At 47.0% G+C, this 17,436-nt stretch overlaps 1 protein-coding gene across 2 annotated transcripts in view; it reads left to right on the forward strand.

Moving 5' to 3' along the window:
• The window catches only part of hipk3b (homeodomain interacting protein kinase 3b), a 46,236-nt gene extending 29,008 nt beyond the window's left edge, over positions 1–17,228 (forward strand). Inside the window, exons 5-17 of one of the 2 annotated variants that reach the window (XM_048262442.1) lie at positions 2,106–2,225; positions 2,618–2,704; positions 3,055–3,239; positions 3,829–3,988; positions 8,123–8,240; positions 8,631–8,752; positions 9,013–9,137; positions 9,400–9,567; positions 10,037–10,408; positions 11,044–11,190; positions 11,641–11,882; positions 13,595–13,755; positions 16,596–17,228. In XM_048262442.1, coding sequence (XP_048118399.1) covers positions 2,106–2,225; positions 2,618–2,704; positions 3,055–3,239; positions 3,829–3,988; positions 8,123–8,240; positions 8,631–8,752; positions 9,013–9,137; positions 9,400–9,567; positions 10,037–10,408; positions 11,044–11,190; positions 11,641–11,882; positions 13,595–13,755; positions 16,596–17,090 — 2,502 coding nt within the window. In that variant the 3' untranslated portion in view covers positions 17,091–17,228. Of the gene's footprint in view, positions 1–2,105; positions 2,226–2,617; positions 2,705–3,054; positions 3,240–3,828; positions 3,989–8,122; positions 8,241–8,630; positions 8,753–9,012; positions 9,153–9,399; positions 9,568–10,036; positions 10,409–11,043; positions 11,191–11,640; positions 11,883–13,594; positions 13,756–16,595 lie in introns of both variants that reach the window. The other variant, XM_048262441.1, reaches the window with a different exon arrangement.
• The last annotated feature ends 208 nt before the right edge of the window (positions 17,229–17,436 follow it).

Here is a 17,436-nt window from a genome sequence, read left to right on the forward strand (position 1 = left end):
TGCAGAGCAGCACAGCGTGCAGGTCCAGGCTTGTAGGCCACATCTCTGCCTTCACCTACCTCCCCAGCAACGAGAGGACTTGTAACAGAAAGGGAGGAGTTTAGGCTTGGGATTGATACCAGCCTCATATAGGGGCACTAATACTCCCTCTGTGACACACACACACACACACACACACATACATACACACACACACACACACACACACATAAAAACATTCCATCCCTCTCTCTCTTTCTCTCACACACATACACACACACAAACTCTTAAACACTCCCTCTCTCGCACACACAAACGCACACAGTCCTGCAAACTGTCACACTCAGTGTTTTTATTCCTTTGTCTCCTGATGTCAAAGATGTAAAAACACCCAAACGCAAGGTTACACAAGCTGGCAAGCAGAGAGTGGAGTCAATGCAGCGGAACTGAAAAGGCCACAAGGAGAGCTGAACAGATGAGGAGAGGAGAGGAGAGGAGATGAGGTTGTATTTGGCCTGCCTGTGATGGATTGTTGACCTTTCTTGGCGTCTGTTTTTTTTTTTTTTTTTTTTTTTGTTTGAGCTGACAAAGGCACAGAGCGAGAGAATCCTTGAGAGAGAAGGGAAGAGGGAGAGAGAAAAAGCTAAACAGCATAAGAGAGTGGTTATCTAATAAGCTGGAGGTCTGGTTGTGCCGCCGCGCGTTAGTTAGTTAGTTGGATGTGATGAGGCCGGGGAGCTGTGTATGGTTATGGCTGGAGGTCTGGTTGTGCTACTGCGTGTTGATTGGTTGGTTGGATTTGATTAGGCCGGGGAGCTGTGTATGTTTATGGCTGGCTTGCAGAGGTGAGCGGGACAGAGACTGTGGAGGAGAGTAGAGCGGAGGAGATTGACTGTGATGTAACAGACTGGAATGTTGATGAATGGACTCCCCTTGTCTGTTTTACTGCCAATGGGGACGTGCGGAGCCGCGCACAACGTGCCAATCAAAACATTTATCCCAGGAAGCACCGCTCACTTCCTGCCCTCGGAATTCTTTGTGCGTGTGAGTGCGCGCACATTACTGGCATTGGTTTTTGCAGCTTTTTCACGTTTATTCCCCTATCCTAATGGTCCCAAGCAGACAGGAAATGAGTTGAGTTGAATAAAGAAACAGGAGGTCAGACTTAAACTCGGCTGTCTACGGGCACCCAATCTTCTAGGCCTGTGTAGATATGGGACGCATCACCACCAGTGCACCTCCCTTACCCTGTTTTTGAGCACGTCATGAGCATTTCTCATGCCATTCAAGGGCAGACGTAGATCGAGTTCCTGTGTTTTTACTGCAAAGACGTGTTTACCACCCTAGACAGTCCTTGACACGCAAGCCCAGGTCAACACGTGTACACTCAGACACACACAGGCGAGCCCTGGAGTGTTATGTGAGTGTTTACCTTCCAGGAGTTTGACGGCTGGTGGGCTCCTCTGGGGTCAGAAGTTAAAGATGAAGGGCGCCTCTGACCCGAGGCTCTGAAATTCCAGAGGCCTGGATTCCAGTCGCCTCGCCGCCACCACCACAGCCCACCTCTAATGGATGTTGTTTCTCACATACAGACGCCACTGACGTCAGAACACACACACACACACACACACACACACAGTCGCTCTCTCTCTTGTTCTGTCTGTCTCTTACAAACACTCTGTCATCCTGTCTCTCTGTCAAACACACAGAGACACACTTGCCTCTCTCTTTCTCTTTCCCCTCTCTCTTGCTCTCGATCACCCTGTTTGTTTCAAACACACTCTCTCTCACACACAAACACACACACTCCCATATACAAAAACACATCGTCTCTGTCTTTGTTTTTTTGCTGTTTGCGGTAGATGTTTGTCCCAGGCCCCCTGCAGCTCTCCCTGGCTGTCTGATGCCGCGCTGCCTCGTCTCAGGGGCTCTGGCTAATATGAGCTGATTGGCACAGTCTATGCAGGGAGTGTTGCGCTGGCAAGACGAGGCCGATGTCAAAGTCGATGTCAAAGTCTGAATAGTGTGCGTTTTCTCTGCAGGATTGCTTGTGTTTATCTTCAGCGAGTGACCTCTGTGTGTGTGTGTGTGTGTGTGTGTGTGTGTGTGTGCGCTCCTCTCCCCAGATCCGTTACATTTCTCAGACGCAGGGGTTGCCCGGGGAGCACCTGTTGAAAGTGGGGACAAAGACGTCTCGCTTCTTCTGCCGGGAGCCTGATTCCCCCTATGCAGCGTGGAGACTGAAAGTAAGGCCGCGACCCCGATACACACACACACACTGTCTCTCTCTCTCTCACACACACACACACACACACACACGCACACACACACACACACACACTGTCTCTCTCTCACACACACACACACACGCACACACACGCTCTTTGTCTTTCTCTCACACACCCCCACACGCACACTCACCCACACAGTCAAGGCCCCTTAACCTGCAACACAACACTACCTCCACTGTTCTAGCGAACAGAGGAACTGTGCACGGTACCGCTTGGCCTACTTCATCCTTTCTTAGTCCTGGCCTTTCCGCAGGCTTTGTCATGCGGATGTGTCTGCAAGCCCTGCCTTCTTGCTGAATGTTCTCTCTTATTTCCTGTCTCTCTCCCGACCCCCTTCTTTCCCGCAGTCCACAGAGGAGCACGAGACAGAGACGGGGATGAAATCTAAGGAAGCCAGAAAGTACATCTTCAGCTGTTTGGATGATATTGCGCACGTATGTCCCAGTTTGCAGTTTTTTTTGTTTTGTTTTTACAGCATGTAGACAAGCTGAAGGCTGTCTCTGCTTATAACAAATGACACAAATGTTCACAAGGAGCCTGATTTGAACTGTTGTCAGGTTGTGGCTGTTATTTAAGGGAGGTTGACTTTTTATTAAATGTGTCTGCCGGATGAAAAACCTGATTCTATATTAAGGAAGTGCGATTGTCTTCAGTGTTTTGTTAAATAGAAATTGCAAGCAAAAACGGCACAACAACTGTGTCAAAGTGTCCCTGACCTATTCTCAGAACTGGCCGTAGTGCTGACGTCTACTCTCCTGATTTACCCTGTTGAACTGTCCTGCAGGTGAATTTGGTGATGAATCTGGAAGGCAGTGACTTGTTGGCCGAGAAAGTGGATCGTGGAGAGTTTGTGAGCTTGCTGAAGAAGATGTTGTTGATTGATGCGGAGAAGAGGATAGCCCCGAGTGAGGCACTCAACCACCCCTTTGTCACAATGCAACACCTGTTGGATTTCCCCCACAGCAACCAGTGAGCAGCCACACACACACACACACACACAGCCCTCAAGACAGTAAAACAGCTGTAAAAGAGAGATTTATCCCCCATAACACACCTGAACCCCATATATCTTTCTGTTCAAATGCAGTCGAGCTGTGAAGTTCATAGCTAAAGTCACCCCTGAGCTAGTGTTCCGATGCCCTAACAGACGTCAGCACACTCATATGATCAGTGTTTGTTTTCATTCAATAACAAGACTCTGAAAGTCTGATTTTCTCCCGGCTGTTTCTAGTTGAAAGCATTAGTAGGCGTAGAGGCTCCTGAAGAGCTTTCATTAGCTGAATCAGATGAGCTGTAATTGGCCTGTGCTTTGTGGAGGTGTAGGTTTTTCAGAACGGTTGGATATCCCAGATTTAAGTTTTACTCTTGATGATGTGCATTTAATTATGTAGCTCTGTTGATGCTGGAAATAGATGAACCTTGAATCCAATGCCGTGTGAATCTAACCTCCTATTTCTGTTTTGTATTCTCTTGTTCTCTCATTCCCTCACCTCTCCTCTACTGGTCCTCTCGCTCTCTCGCTCTCTCGCTCTCTCTCTCTCCCCTCTCCACTCCACAGTGTGAAGTCCTGTTTCCACATCATGGACGTTTGCCTGTCACGCCCCGGCACGCACGACACAGCCAACCGCAATAAGGCCCCCTACATCCGCCCAATGACCACCACCACGGGGCCCAGCCACACTGTGCCATTCAGCAAAATGGCTGGCGTTCACACACAAGTAAATGTCACCGAACCTTCTCATTAACTTTGTAATGCACGGGAGCAACGTCAGCTTAAATGTAAACACTTTTGGATTGCATTAGCAGCACTGGGTACTCACGAAACCAACGCACCGTCGTGTTTTTTCCCCCCAGTTTTATGGCGAGGATTTTATGGCGGAGCTGATGGGCTTAGCTTCAGCCTTTTCTCTGTTACGACCTATCCACCCACTCGTCATTACAGCTTGTAAAACTAGATGTACCGCATAGCGGTACAAAATATGACCGCCGCTCAGTCCTGTACATCCGTTCCGCGAAAATAAATCACACTTCAATTTGTCTCCATATTTTACTCCATCCCCACTCTTGAAACTTTTTGTGTATGCTTGTTTGGCATGCCTGAGTGTGTGTGTGCGGCTGCACAGAAAGTAGCCTACTGGTGCTGAAAAGGTGAATAGATTGTAGAATAGCCAAAGAAGATGTAGCATTGTTATAAAACCTTTAAAATCTCTAAACAATCACAAGTAGGGCAGTTCATCACAGTTCATCCATTGCAACTGGATTGATGAAAGGTCACTTACACCTGTAGGCTACATTGTATTTGGGAAAAGCAAAAGGTATCAGCATAAGGTGTTTTTTTTTTTTTTTTTTAAATGTATTTTTAAACAAAAACATCTCTGTCAGTTCCATGCCGTTTTCAACAGCTATCAAAAACAAAGGTCATTTTTGGATGGATGGATTTTTTGTGAATGTTTCTTCTACATAAGATTTTAGTCATCTTTAGTTCATGTAATACTTTATTGTCAATGCACAAATTAAGTAACAGTGGTCTGAAACGTTATTGTTAATGCACAAATTAAGTAACAGTAGCCTAGTCTGAAACGAAATGCTGTTTTACATCTAACCAGTGGTGCAAATAACTGACATGTCCAAATGGGCCTTGATGAAATGCGTCAGCTAGACTGTTCATACACATTTTAACGGGCCAAAGTTGAAGAGCTTTTTTGTCCGTTATTGTTAGTGCAAATATAGGCTGATTCATGTTCCCTTGCATTGTTTAACTGAGGTCCATGGCTAGTCTGGCTTTCATCAGACCAAGCTCAATCTTTTAAGAAATCAAAAATAAATAGCGGGCAGATCAGGCTGGGTTCACCCAGCCTAGTCCATAGGCACCGATATTGTTTAATTTTCCGATTGAGATATACACGCTCTGGCTATTCTAAATGCAAAAATGCATCAGGGAGTTATGACAAAACGGTAACTAACAAACTAGATCCTAATAGAAAGCTGTTGGCTTCCCTAAGCTACAGGTAGGATTATAAGGTAGGCCTATTTACAACATAAATTGTCAATAGGCTATGCTGGCGACACAAATAAAATCTCCTTTGAAACCAATGGCTTACTTTACAGTATCAAGCGGACTTAAACTGTCATATCGTGGCGAAAAGTTGTAATAACATTCACGCAGCTCCATGAGTCAATGAAAGCGCGAATGAAGTAGCCAATCACAAATGAGTGATTATGAGCCAGGTTGATGTGGGCCCTTGAGACCAACATACCATAAAAGATTCACAGAGAACTGTGTCTGCCCTACCCTCCTTTCGGGGGTCCAGTCCAGCGGGGGCTGCAGATGAAAACTAAAAAATGACGGTTCCATGCTATCCATGTGGGGGTACATGCCCACCAAGTTTTGTGTACCCCGGTCTTTCAGTGTCGGGAATCCTTGTTGGTGTACGCCACTAAATGTACACATAAATTATTTTATTGTAAGGCCCCCATGAACGAAAGTACACACAACTTGGCATGCATTCAGAGGGTGTCATAATGATCCTACACTTTTAATTTTAATTGCTTTTGACTTTTTTGGCCAGAGATATTGAGATGAAAACACCTAATTTTTTGCTTTTAATTTTTTAACTAGGTGGCGCTATACATGAAATAAGTGGTAATGGGATGGGTTGACATGCCCCTAAGACCAACATACAAAAAAGGTGGACCTCCTAGGCCCTACAGTTCTCGAGATATTCACAGAAAACTGTCTCCGCCACCTACAGGCCAGTTGGTGTATAGTAACATAAATTAATTTATTGTGTGGCCCCCATGAACGGAATTCCACAAAACTTGGCGTGCATACAGAGGGTGTCATAATGATCCTACACTTCCAATTTCGTGCAGTTTTGACTATGTTAGGTCACAGATACCTTCAATTACACCACCTCATTTTTTTTTTTTTGTGTTTAACTAGGTGGGCTATACATGAAATGAGTGGTTATGGAATGGGTTGACATGGCCCCTTGAGATCAACATATAAAAAAAAATGGTCCTCCTAAACCCCACGGTTTTCGAGATATTCACAGAAAACTGTGTCTGCCCTACCTCCTTTCGGGGTCCAATTCAGCGGGGGCTACAGATCAAAACGAAAAAACGATGGTTCCATGCTATCCATGTGGGGTTACATGTCCACCAAGTTTCGTGTACCCGGTCTTTCAGTGTCCCGGGAATCATTGACGGAAATTTGGGCATGCGAAAAAGAAAAAAAAAAAAATCTGACTAAACCTATATGACCGCTATGCCGGGCGGTCATAATAACATGTTGAATAATGTGTGTGTGTGTGTGTTGCACTCTGATGTTGTCTCAGACGCCCCCGACGAGAGATGTTACGTCAAACATGGCACACGGGTGAATTCCAAACCCAGACGAGAAATATTTGTTTACTGAGCTCACCTGGGGGCGTTTTTTTGGGGCGTCTTGGTGTCGTCGAATGAGGTTGAGCCTTCAGAGGCGGCGCTCCCTATTCTAGGAAGCAGCGGGCGGCGGCAAGCCAGATGGGTGCTGATGTCAGTCAGTCTTCCCGCACGCTGCCTTCTCCGGTGACGCCAGCTTGTTTACCTTGGCACCATTGTTCTCGAAGGCCTAGGCTAATGTGTCACCTTACTGCGTTGCCACGACGCTCCGTTGCCATGCCAGAGCGTTGACGTCATGGCAACGCCGAGAGCGTGCGTTTGGTTGCCAGGGGAGAGAAGAGGATGGTGCAGGATTGTAGTCATTTTTGGTAGTCATTTTGATTTTGCGTCACTGTTCTGAGTTGCACTCCTGTAGCTGTTACGAAATTGACCTGCTAGAATTTTTTGTTTTTGCTCAAGAAGTCCTTTTCTGATGAAATAATCAAATAGAGGAACATGAAGAGCACTTTGTGTCACATGTGTAGCCCCCCGTGCGTCAGAGCCGACAGCACAAATCACATTTTCATCGGCGGAATAGGTACACCCAGATTAGGACCAATACACAGTGTTATGGGGGAAGGGGGCAGAGAAAAACACTGGGTCTGCTCATTGTTACTCCATGAGGAACAAAGCAAAAACAATCCTGCTGGGTGTAATCAAGGGTAATGGAGTACGACCTTTAGTTCCTGATCTAGAACTGGCGTTCACACAGTGCTCTCATCACGTTTGAGCTGCCATGGCATTATGGGCATAATTCAATAACCCTGATTAAGCAGTTACACTGGAGCGAGTGAACTTTGAGCCAAAGATAGGTTTTTTAGATGGGAATGGGCTCTCGCAGTAAGCTCTAACAGTGCCACCTACTGGCCATTGTGCAGCACTGCTGCCAGATGAATGACTGATTTGAGTTGTACACCTTCTCCCATCTGTGTTCCTTTTAATATACAATTTATTTAGGTTCAAATTTGGCTTTGCCACTCCTAAATTGCATTGTATCTCTTGCATTACTCCAAGTGAGAAATAGTATTGTGCAACTGCTGGTATTTACAGAGTGGAACCGCATGTACAGTTCAGCACAGATGTAAACAAATGACCTGACGAGCAGTATTAGTTCTAGCTCTTATCATGTGTGCCCTGCATTCTCTTTCATCGATTCTCTTGTCATAATGTCTGTCAGAATGTGCACTTATTCAGGCGTTGAAACAGTTCAAATATTGTGTACTGGAGTTAGTATGTAACAATAGTTTTGCACTGTAACATGGTGATGTAATGATTTGCGTTGTTACAAAATCGGCTAATTTTAGATGTATCCGCCCAATCGTAGCTTGGTGTAAGTGTCGCCCAAAAGAGTGTTGGGAGTTAAAAGCGTGCACAGCACGTTTCATCCTCACGCCTGAGTCTTACTCCTTTTATTCGCTTGTGTTTTTCAGGCTTTACCCCCATCAGCCCAAATGCACCCTGGGATACCTCTGCAGACAGGAAATGCGCAGTTTGGCTGCACTGACTCGTTCCAGCAGGCGCTCATCCTATGTCCTCCAACTATCCAAGGTACATTCCATTACCCTCGCTGGAACACTGGGGACTTTCATAAGCGGTTGCCTGGCTTTCACCCATGAAAGTACCCTAGAATTATCAAGCAGTTACTCTCTTCTGGAACATTTTTCACGTCTCGTGTCTCCGTGCTGTTTTAATGTGGTTGCACGGCACCAGATGAATGCCTGCACAGATAAAGAAAAGTGTTATTCACAGAAGGTGTGTTTTAGATGTGCTGTTTGTGGTATTTTTTTGTAGAAGGAAGCTTTTGTTCAGTGGTATGTCAGACAGCTTGTCTCGTGCTTATCTCAATATTTACCAAATGGGTAAACACAAGAAATTATTCTGTGGCATGAAACTTTTTCAGTGTTGTGTAATGCATCGTGACTGTGTTTTGTGCCACAGGAATCCCCACCAACCCCAGCAAACCGGCAGGCTACTCGGTCCGCATGGAAACGACCGTTCCGCTGGTCACCCAGGCCCCTTCCATTCAGCCCATACAGATCCGACCAGGAGTCATCACTCAGGTGAGGGGGGTGGGTCATGAGACAAGGTCAAGGTCCATTGCCAAAACTCTGTGTTTTGTCCACCCCTGCCCTAAAAGCCATTGGAAGTCAAACATTAGACTCTGGCACAATGCCTCCTCCTGTGCCAGCTTCTGTTAAAATGGCCCCTTTACTCTGTGGGCACCCTTGCTGTGCCCTTGCAGAGATGTGTACTGTTGCAGCAGTGCCGCATGTCTCACTTGCCTGAATTGTGAATGACAACGGTCCTTCTGCTTCCGCAGGCTTGGTCCAATCGCCCCCAACAAATCCTGGTCCCCGCCTGGCAGCAGGTGACGCCGGTAGCACCGCCACCCACAACGCTAGCCGCGGACACTGTGGCAGGTCCACAGCGACTGGCAGACTGGGGGTTAGTGTTCAGCTTGTAAGACCCGGCACCTCGTGATGGGGTAGTCTCCAAAAGCCTTCAGTTCATTGCTTCCTGTCTCAGTCTTGTGTGTCTGTCTGTGTGTGTCTGTCTGTGTGATTTATCTATGTACTTGGTGGCAATGCAGTGTCCATCAATACCATGCTGTTTCCATGCTTTTTTGGAATTGGCTATTTCCCCCTTCTTCACACCTTCCCATGACTTCATCCACCCTCTTTTTTGTGTTTGTTTCTTGTCTTTGCAGGAAAGTTCGTCCCCATGGCAACCATTACAGCTCCATGCTGCCCCACCCCCAGCCACTCCTAACCAACCAAATGACCATGTCAGCCCACCAGCCCATCAGCATTGGCATTGCCCATGTGGTGTGGCCACAGCCCGCTGCTAACAAACGCAACAAGCCCTGTGTCAACAGGTTCGGCTCCTCACCCCAGCGCAGTCGCACTAGCTCCACTGCCAGCTCAACAACTACACACACAAACGCGCGCACACACACACACACACACACACACACACACACACACACACACACACACACACACACACACACACAAGGTTTCTGTTAGCCAAGCGATTGCGAAGTGCACTGTGCCAGTGCCAGTAGACTGACGTGTTGAGTAAAGAGAGCAAGAAGAGATTAGAAACACATTGAGGAACACATTCACATTCTCCAGTGAGTTTCTGGCTATTCTTAGATGTTGAAATATTAAAATCTGGCTTATGGTATCGTGGTTTTGATAGATGGGGCAGGTCAGCTCAGTCAGGTTAAGTTATGATGACTTAAACATCTGTGGTGTGTGTGTGTGTGTGTGTGTGTGTGTGTGTGTGTGTGTGTGTGTGTGTGTGTACTAATGGCTGACTATGTGCGTTTGTTCTCATGTCAGGAGCAACAATTTCACACACAGCACAAACACCCAAAGCTCAGCGTGCCAGAGCCCAAAGATGGCCACCATCACCAAGAGCGCGGAGTCCGAGGAGAGCAAGGAGCGGCGGAGGTACGCCGAGGCCGAGCGCAGGGAGTGCGCGTCCGACCGGACGGACGTCAGACGACAGGAAGAGGACGCGGTGGAGGAGCAACAGCAGGAGCGCAACTGTTGCAAGCTGGAGGAGGAGGAAGAGGAGGAGCTGGTGGTGGCGAAGAAACAGCAGCGGCAGTCGATGGTCATCACCGACTCGCCCAGTCCAGCGGTCAGCGTCATAAGCATCAGCTCCGACACGGACGAGGAGGACCGGACGCAGAGGCACTCGATGGGAGAGTAAGTCAGACGTGCCGGCTGAAAGCTAATTTCATAAATAAGGGATAATGTATAGAACGCCGGTCATTATGGGGAAAATAAGTCCCGACAGGGCGAACAGGACTGCATCTGCCAAATGAGTGGTTTACCTGATGTTTGCAGTAGATTTTGGCAGGCTTGGTTCATAGGGACACTCCTAGCAGTTAAAGCCTGTATATGTTCTCACTGGGTTTTCAACTCCTTGGATATTTAAGTCATGACCAGCTAATCTTATTTAATACTTGCCTAAGCAGTTGTTCGAGCTTGCCTACATTTCTGTGGCACTGTTATTACACTCTACTTACATAGTTAATGAGATTATGAATGAAACTTTTAATGCCTGCTGGTCAGGCTCAGTGCAAGAAGAGCAGTTTCAGCACAATAAGCACTGCATTCTGTTGGCATTCATTTCTACAACCCTGAGATGCTGAGTCTGACCTGTTTTTTGCTTTCTCTGTGTGCATGTGCGTGTGTGTGTGCGCGTGTGCGCGCGTGTGTGTGTGTATGTGCGTGTGTGTGTATGTGTGTGTGTGTATGTGCGCGTGTGCGTGCGTGTGTGTGTGCGTGTGCGTGTATGTGTGCGTGTGTGTGCGTATGTGCGTTTGTGTGTGTGTCAGGTGTAAGGGCAGCCCTGAGTGTGAGGCGTGTCAGAGCACGCTGACCATGGAGCGTGTGTGTTCCCTCAGTAGCCCAGACTCCACCCTCAGCACCAGCTCCTCTGCCTCAGTGCAGTCCAGCGGCTCGCCCTGCAAACGGCCCAACAGGTACGACTCTGCTCTCCGTCCTTCTCTCACTCTGCTCTGTCCCACACTCACATACACACACACACACACTCACATACACACACACTCACATACACACACACTCACATACACACACACACACACACACACACACACACTCACACACACACACACTCACACTCACATACACTCACATACACTCACACACACACACACACACACACACATCCTATTCACATGTACGCCATCATCCAAGAGTAACTGAATAATCACAAACATATTATTGCTGGGTCACGTAAGACTCATGGCTCATTTTTTGATGGTATTAATGTGGTTGGCGACCATGTGAAAAGACCTTACATTGTAGTGTCCCAGTGCATGATCCTGTGTCTAATTTACAAGTGTGTGATTAAACGCGTAGCGTGATGAATCGTCTCTTCAGCTCATCTGTGTTGTCATTCGTCTTCGCAGCGTGTCCGAAGACGAGCAGGAGAGTGGCTGCGACACGATAGACGGCTCGCCGGCGTCCGACTCCTCCGGGCGGAACGACAGCCCCTTCTTGGGGGGCCGTTACACCGCCGACGACAACCAGAACCACAAGCCCTGCGTCACCACGGAGATGGAGCGCAACAAGCCGCCGGTGCGCACCATGGTGGTGCCGCCCATGAGGATGCAGAACAACAACATGGTCAGGCAGCAGAGCACCAACACAGGTGAGCCCACGCTGCCACACCCTGAGACTAAAGAGGAGATGGAGAAGCAGCACATACTCTATGTACCTACTTGAACTGTAGAGTCATGCATAGAATAGGCCTGCAAGTATTTGTAATAAACAAACATGTACACGGGTATGAACATGGGTAGATGCATGTATTCTCTTTTATGATGACGCTATTTAGATATGTGTATATTGCATAGAGTTGCCAATGGTTGATCTTAGTGCATTATTGTTGGAACTTTATATTAAAATCCTAGCTGCATATGCCATGGAGTTGTAGTTTTCCACGGGTTATCAGCAAATGTGTGTTACCTGTCCATGTTTCATTTGCTAGTTCAAAAGTGTGTTACTAGTCTGCTAGGCCCCCGTCCATGTTTCATTTGCTAGTTCATTGGTCCTCTAGCCTGTCAGTCTGCCCTTGTGCATGTGTCTGGATAACGGTGTGCTAATCTCTGATCCCTGATCCCTTTACAAACTGTTGAGTAGAGGCCTGGAACATGGCTAATTCCACCCTGGTCACAGGGCTAATAGGCACACTGTTAACAGGTCAAAGACGCAATCACCAGTGTTGCTGTCTGCTCCGCAGGTGAATTGTCGTGGGATTACGCAGCCTTTCTAGGTCACCGAGGCTCCCGCAGGTGATAACGGCTGCCGCGTCACTGGCGGCCCAGCCTGCCCCCCTGGCTGCTCTGCGTGTCTGGATGCTGTGCTTGACTCTGTCCTCTTGTTTAGTTGCCTATTTTCCACACTGACAAACACTTTGTTCTCGAAATATCTCTTTTTTTTAAGAGGTGTTAAGAGCCACCTGCTCCCCCTCCCCCTCTCTCTGATGTTTGGTCCTGAGCGTGTCGACTCTGAGCATGTTGTTCAAAAGGGTGCATAGTGGCGTTGGCGACACCTCCACAGATGTTTTCACAGTTGGCCTATGCATTCATGGGTTCACCACGGCCTCTTGCCTCTCAGAGCCTATGAGCTTGTGGATGTGTCGTTCTCATAACGTGCAGGTGCCATGCATGCCTTATGTAACCTTTCCAGGAGTTGTTGCCTGTCTCTGTTGGTATCTCTGTCCTATGTAAGTGCTTTGTCCAGCATAGGTCAACTACGGAACACGGTTTGACATTTGACTCCTTGAAACAGATACCTCTTCCCGCTCTTCTCCTGCCACCCCACCCCTCCCCCCATCTCTCCTCTTTCTCACATTCAAACACTCCCATCCGCTGCACTCTTAAAAGGCCACAGTGTACTATTCTAGGCCTGCTCACGGTGTATTTTTAGACTGCGGCATGACCCACAACTCGAAACACGAACGAGATTAGTTACCAATTGGCTCATAGCCCCCACCACCCCTCTCCCTGAGATCTCGATGACAAGTCAAGTCTTATTTTTACTCAGCTCCAGGCTTTTTGCAAGTGCCACTGTCATCACTGGCCCTGTTTTGCATAAACGGTGACATATTTGTAGTGCAAGAGAGGTCTGACAAGATCAGACAGGAAGGTGGCCAAAAAATGAATCTGTTGAGCCGCTAGCTCGCCTGAAGATCGGACAGCAAGACTTGATTAGATTTCTGACAGCTATGCCTTTTGCCACCCTCCTTGAAGCGGGTTGACAATGGTTAAATAGTGTTTTATGCTGTGGGCCTTTAAGATTTAGGGTTGTTTTTGCTTCTTAAATGCTAATGTCTGCCTACCCTCTTCCCTCCTCTCTCAGTCTTAGAATCTTCATGCCCATCCAAAGGGCGCAATGGGCCCGGCCGCCAGGCCCCCCACTCTACGCCCCTCCTCAACCGCTCCCAGAAGATCGCCCCCGCATTCCAGCCACAGCAAACTCCCCAGCATCATCCGCCGCCGCCTCCCCTCACCTATGGCCAGGTAAGCAAATCAGAACCACCAAGGCTGAGGTTGAGGCATGACGTGCACTGTGTGGGCTGTATGATCATGCAACGGAATCAGACCCTCCAGCTCTATGTGGGTATGTCGGTGAATATCAGAACCAAGTAGGGGGTAATGTAGTGGTTAAGGAGCTGGTCTAGTGTGTCAAGTAAAGTGTTACCAAATTTTCATACCGTTACATCCCTAGTCACTTTGGACAACAGTGTCTGCTAAATGAATAAATGTAAAGTGATCGGATCAGTAGTTAAATCAGTCGTTAATTAAATTAATTTTAAGATCTATTTCTAGCTCTATTTCTATAGAGCATTCTGTAAAGTTTAGGCTATTTTTAGGCTCACCCCTAAATTTAATCTCAGCACCCCTAAAAACAATAAGTAATTGTGTGCACAGGCTGACCCCAGGTGTGCTCAAGTTCTCTGACTTTTGATGAGTTTAGTTTCACAAGTTTTTAAACTATTTATTAGGGCATTCAATATAAGTGAAATACGTAGACTATAGCGTGCCAAATATCTTAGCTCTAATTCCGCGAGACTGCAACCTTGGCGTCTACCACCAATTTGCCATCACTGAAATTAATGTGCATGCATACTTTGGAGCAGCGTTCATGTCGTGCCACTCATTGACGACAGGTATACACAGGGTGGCTTAAGTCTCTGCATTGTTTGACACTGCTATGACATTAAACCACTATGAATAATATCTTGATGCATCTTGCAATTGACCAGATAGCCTAGCCCCAGACGTTAAGCTTAACAACGACAAACAAGATAGAATCCATCTTTCTTTCTTTCTTTCTTTCTTTCTTTCTTTCTTTCTTTCTTTCTTTCTTTCTTTCTTGCTTCCCAAGGGGAAGCTAGTCTAGCAAAAATGGTGTTGTCAATAATCTGAACATGACGAAATTCGCGAGTTCCTGTACGGTTATACACGAAGATCAGTGAAGCGTGTGTGCTAATAGAGCGTCATATTTTGCAATATGGCATGTAGTTAATGTTCAGTATCCACACCTTTATTGATGAGATTTATTATAAAGGCATAGCTCAAAGGACGAGACAGCACATCAGTCTCTCTCAGTCTAAGTTGCTAACTGTTGTCAATGAGGGTTTGCTATTTTATTCAAACTACAGCCTATAAAAAATAGTTAGCTCACCAAACTGAAACCTTCTGTGTCATCACACAACTTTACCCTTTACGAGTTGAAATGGTAACTACTTCAATTATAAAATAAACTAACAATAAAAACACGCAAAAAATAAGTCAATATGATTAGACAAAATGAAACTGCTAGACTATTAGAAATCACCTGATAAGAGCTGGACATCGAGGTCAGTGATTTAATGTTAAGATATGATGATACTTTTACACAGAAATTTGTTTTGCATTATAGCTCAGCAATCGGCATAGAAAGACATTAAAAATAACATTCAAGATCATAAAATAATTCATGCCACATGTAACAGGTATAGCCTACGCACAGATAATGTCCATTAGACTAGGAGTGAGAGATCTACTTTACTCTCCTCTGTTGTTTAGACTAGGAGTGAGAGATCTACTTTACTCTCCTCTGTTGATTAGACTAGGAGTGAGAGATCTACTTTACTCTCCTCTGTTGATTAGACTAGGAGTGAGAGATCTACTTTACTCTCCTCTGTTGATTAGACTAGGAGTGAGAGATCTACTTTACTCTCCTCTGTTGATTCAGACTGAAGGAGAAAAGAGTGTTTGTATTTATTTCTCCTACAGCTGGGCATCCTAAAGCGTCTTCCGGATGGCAGGAGCTGGTACTCCTTATGTAACACATGGGAGGGATCCAGTGCAGTCTTGCCTACCAGCCTGAGGGTGTGTTAGGCCTATCTCTTGTACATCAACCTAGCTGATTAACTCATTTTATACAATGCCTGTTATACTACAATTGCTGATAGTCACTCAGAGGCTATTTACTGGGGGATATGATATGTTTTGGTGATAACACCTACATAACCACATTTTTTAGTTGTGTCCCAACACCATTCAAAATAATTAATAAATAAAATAAATAAATAGGCTACAGTTCAAACAATCATATTTTGATTGTTCATGTAGGTATATTCTTAAATATCTTCAAACTGGACAAAACTGCCCACTTCTTGGGATGAGATCCATTGTCAGCTGCTCATTAGGGGCCAAGGGCGTCACTGGACCCTTTTTACTGAGGCAACAACACGGGTGACCACTACTACTATAGTTTCATGGTGTGCTGAAATGTACACTATTTTTGACCATTTCTGAACTTTGAAACGTAGCAAATATGCTTTGTGGTTGTAAACTTATTGCAATCATCATAACTATTCCACCTGTGTGTGCATGGTTAAAATTCTGAAGTGCAAAATAGTTAAGGCTACAGCACAAATATTTCTACCCATAGATAAAAAATAATCAAGTCTAACCTCCTGAATTTCTTTTCAAAGTGCACCAGATTGATGCATTTAAAAGCATAAAAATATACAAAATGTTCTTACGGGGGACCATGCCCCCAGCCTCCCCTAGGGGGTCTTCTACCCCAGTGCAGCCCAAGGTCTAGTGACGCCCCTGTTTGGGGCTAAGAACCCCTAAAGGTTTGATCCTAGAATTGCCCCTGCTATAGAGCCATAATGTAACTTCAATACTGATTATTCTTGAAGGAGGCTTACACAGAACATTAGCTGGGTATCCCTGCCTTTAGCACAGATGGACAACATGCGTCAGGCCTCTTGTTTTTTTGTGTAGTGGAATGGTCAGTGGAGGACTGAATCTTCTGCTTCTCTTCCTTCTAACCCGTTATCTTCTGTCCCGTCCTCCTCTAGGTGCAGCACTACGGCTCCTCCCACCACGAGTGGAACGGCAACTACACCCACCGGCGGCCGCAGGCCTACATCCCGCCCACTGTGCATGGCCACACCTTCACACTGCAGCACGGCAGCCCCACCCACACCTCGGGCCACCCCCCACCGCCGCCGCCCCCTCACCTGGGCGTCCACCCGCACGCCCAGCCGGCCCTGCTCTCGTACCCGCCCTCCGGCCCCCTGGCTACCGCCGCCCCCATGGCCCACCTGCTGGCCTCGCCTGGGGCTACGCGGGGCTCCCATGTCCTGCAGCCGGCCTACAGCATCTCGCACCCGGCCGCCGGGCATATCGTCCACCAGGTGACGGTGGGGCTCAACCCGCGGCTGCTGCCGTCGCCCACCCTCCACCCACAGGGCCAGTTCAAGCCTCTCTTCCCCCCGCACTCGTACATCGCCTCACCCGCCTACGCAGGCTTCCCCCTCAGCCCCACCAAGCTCAGCCAGTACTACATCTGAGGCCTCCGCCAGAGGTGCTCTATGGCGGGACAAGGGCCCCCCCATGCATCTGCTGCCCTTACGTCTGCCCCCTTATTTCCACCTCCATGTCCGCTGGCCCTCTGGGGCTGCGAGGGGCCTTTGTTGAGAACACAAGCCACCATCTGATTCTCATGCCCAAAGCCATGGCACATCAGAGAAAGCAAGCTATATTTTTGAATCATGTCGACTTTGGTGCAATTGAACTTTGAGCTTTAAAAAAAAAAAAATGGTTGAAATGGGGAAAAATAAAATAGTCTGGACAGGTGCCGGTTACAAAACAAGCAGAAGAGGGGTCAGTTGAGACAAGACCGAGAAATTCACAGAA

The sequence above is a fragment of the Alosa alosa genome, chromosome 14 (assembly GCF_017589495.1).
Source record: "Alosa alosa isolate M-15738 ecotype Scorff River chromosome 14, AALO_Geno_1.1, whole genome shotgun sequence".
Lineage (NCBI taxonomy): Eukaryota > Metazoa > Chordata > Actinopteri > Clupeiformes > Clupeidae > Alosa > Alosa alosa.